Raw genomic sequence first — 2,392 nt, 5'->3', positions numbered from 1 at the left:
GCCCACATAATAATCAAAAAACGTTTCTTTGAGGGGCAACCCTAGGAAAGTACTCTCAAAAGTTGTCATTTCTGTCTACTAACGAGTTTAGTTGGCCATGTACTAGTATTTTTCGTTCCTTATATTTTCGAAGTACGCTTTTGAAGTATATGTTGGCAATTTAGTATACCTCAAAGTACACTTAGCGTTAGGATCCTTCCGAATACGGCCGTATATGCTTGCACACAATTTTCCGAAAGCGAGTTAGTAAGGGAATGGAATTGTAGACGTAACTTCACTCATTATTTATGTTGCGCATAATTTTATACTCTTACACAACCTTAAGAGTAGTGTTGGAGAGGGAACGGTCTTCTTCGGTCGAGAAGTGTCTTTGCTATTACCCTTAGAAATTAAAACTTCCTCCAACGATCGAGTTTAGAAACGCCCAAGGAATTGCGCTGCAGAACTGATTCGGCTACCTGTTGCTGCGGTCGGGGTGGCTGAGCGTAGCTACAGAAAGGCTGAAATCGCGTTTCTCGCCACGCGACAGCATATAAAGGCCGAGAGGACGATTCTTCTCGTCATATACGATAGACCTCCATTCTACGATCTGCACTTTTCTCATATTTTTTACCGATTTATCGCCGTTTTTACGGTGATTTAAACATTCCACAGCTGCACTCCGCCACGACAAACGCGCCAGCAGGACACCGACTTTTCCCGAACTTCAGCTGGTCAAAGGAAATTCTAGTATTAAAGGGTCATAGCAAAGACATTTTTTAAACGAACGATACCCTCTACGTCGCTATAAGTGGCCGCGCTTGGCAAAATATTGTGCTTCGGACAGCGGCCGGGGGCGTTTTACTGTTAAAAAAAACTGTCACCTGACGTCATGCTGCGGGATTGACACTCCTGTTTTCTAACAGAAATGTTGTTTTCATTTTAAACACCCTCGCAACATTTTTCTCTACATGAGCAAAACAAAGTAACTGCTTTTGGTCAGAAACTTTGTTTCCGAGATTTTTAGTAACGCTGCTTTTTTACAGTAAGGCCTGTCAAATACAGTATATGCTGCTAACAAAATTAATCACATTTTCGCTGTAAATTTACAGCCATTTTTTTAACAGTGTTCCTTGCCTCTTTAAATCTCTACTCTCATGACAATTTTTCAGTTCCGGAATTAAACCGTTTATTTTCGCTCTAGAAAATTTCTGCTTTAGGGGCCTTCAGTAAAACTGCAAAGCCTTCTTTGTCTCAAGCCAACATAACCACTGTTAGAAATATCTTGGGATTTCCCAAAAATTTACTTTCAGCCACAACTAGAACACTGTTTAAAAAATATGTAATTTTCCAGGAAATGTTTACCTAATTTTTGGGGCATGTAGTGTAGTTTAATATTTTTGAGCGCAGTTGTAAAATTACAACAAATGCCATGCAACCCAAAAAACATTGACGTTTTTTTAGGTTTTCAAGGTAGCGCTGTAAAATTACAGAATAGCTGTCAGACTACAACATTGGTTGTAGAATCCGTCAAATAAATATTTCGGAGATTATTGTTTTCAGTATGATAATTTGGGTGTTTCTCATGCATTTATCGTGAGTTTTTTCCTCATTTGAGGACCTTTTTTAAATGATTCTGTCTACGAATTTAAGCCTGGACTTCACTTTGCACAGCAGTTACCTACAGAAACCTGTGGATTTGTAAACATCAGGATAATTTTACAACCCTCCTGTAATTGGACAGTTGCCACCTTTATTTCACAACTGTGTCAATAAATTACAACATTTCTCGTAAACCTACAGCTCCAACCAAAATCGTGTTTTACGGATAGGTTTTTATTCCAAAAGCCTGTAAAATGTTTAGCTGTAAAATTACAATATTTATTTTACAGTGAAATTTTCAGAGAACGTTTTTAGTTTTCATATCGCAAAGCATAGCCGTTGACTGTAGAGAGTTATTAGTTGCATGTGTGTGTTTCGAAGCTCAACTCGACACGTGAAATCTACGGAGTATTTGGGGAACCCCAAAGGACTTGGCAATATTTTTCACGAGTGTTCCTCCGTGAAATCCTAGAACTTTCTTTAACAGTAAAAAGAGTTATTCGCATGCTTTAACTATACTAATACTTCATTACCCTTTACAGGACACCTATGTTGTAAATAATGAGTCCTTTAAGTTAGCTTTGCCAAACTTTCCGACTCTTGTTTATGGACGTTATCGCACCAGAATAAAATTAGGTCATCAGACAACAAACGCAAATTTCAACACGTGCTTCGAGTTCACAGTTATACCGAAAACGTAATAAAAAAATTAAAAATAAAACGTTCTTCTCATCCTTTCACATCGAAATCATCACAATACCATACAACCCTCCTCCCACTATGTCAATGACAGCGCTGATTTAGGCCCTAG

At 38.3% G+C, this 2,392-nt stretch overlaps 1 protein-coding gene across 1 annotated transcript in view; it reads left to right on the top strand.

The window, feature by feature from the left end:
* LOC113214429 (uncharacterized) overlaps positions 1 to 2,311 on the top strand; it is a 31,207-nt gene extending 28,896 nt beyond the window's left edge. The window contains exon 4 of the mRNA XM_026433788.2: positions 2,124 to 2,311. Within this exon, the coding sequence (XP_026289573.2) occupies positions 2,124 to 2,282 (159 nt within the window). The 3' untranslated portion in view covers positions 2,283 to 2,311. The remainder of the gene's footprint in view (positions 1 to 2,123) is intronic.
* Positions 2,312 to 2,392: the final 81 nt, after the last annotated feature.

The sequence above is a fragment of the Frankliniella occidentalis genome, unplaced genomic scaffold (assembly GCF_000697945.3).
Source record: "Frankliniella occidentalis isolate FOCC.00 unplaced genomic scaffold, Focc_3.1 Scaffold263, whole genome shotgun sequence".
In the NCBI taxonomy this organism is placed as follows: Eukaryota; Metazoa; Arthropoda; class Insecta; order Thysanoptera; family Thripidae; genus Frankliniella; species Frankliniella occidentalis.
This window is presented reverse-complemented; position numbering and strand designations above follow the sequence as displayed.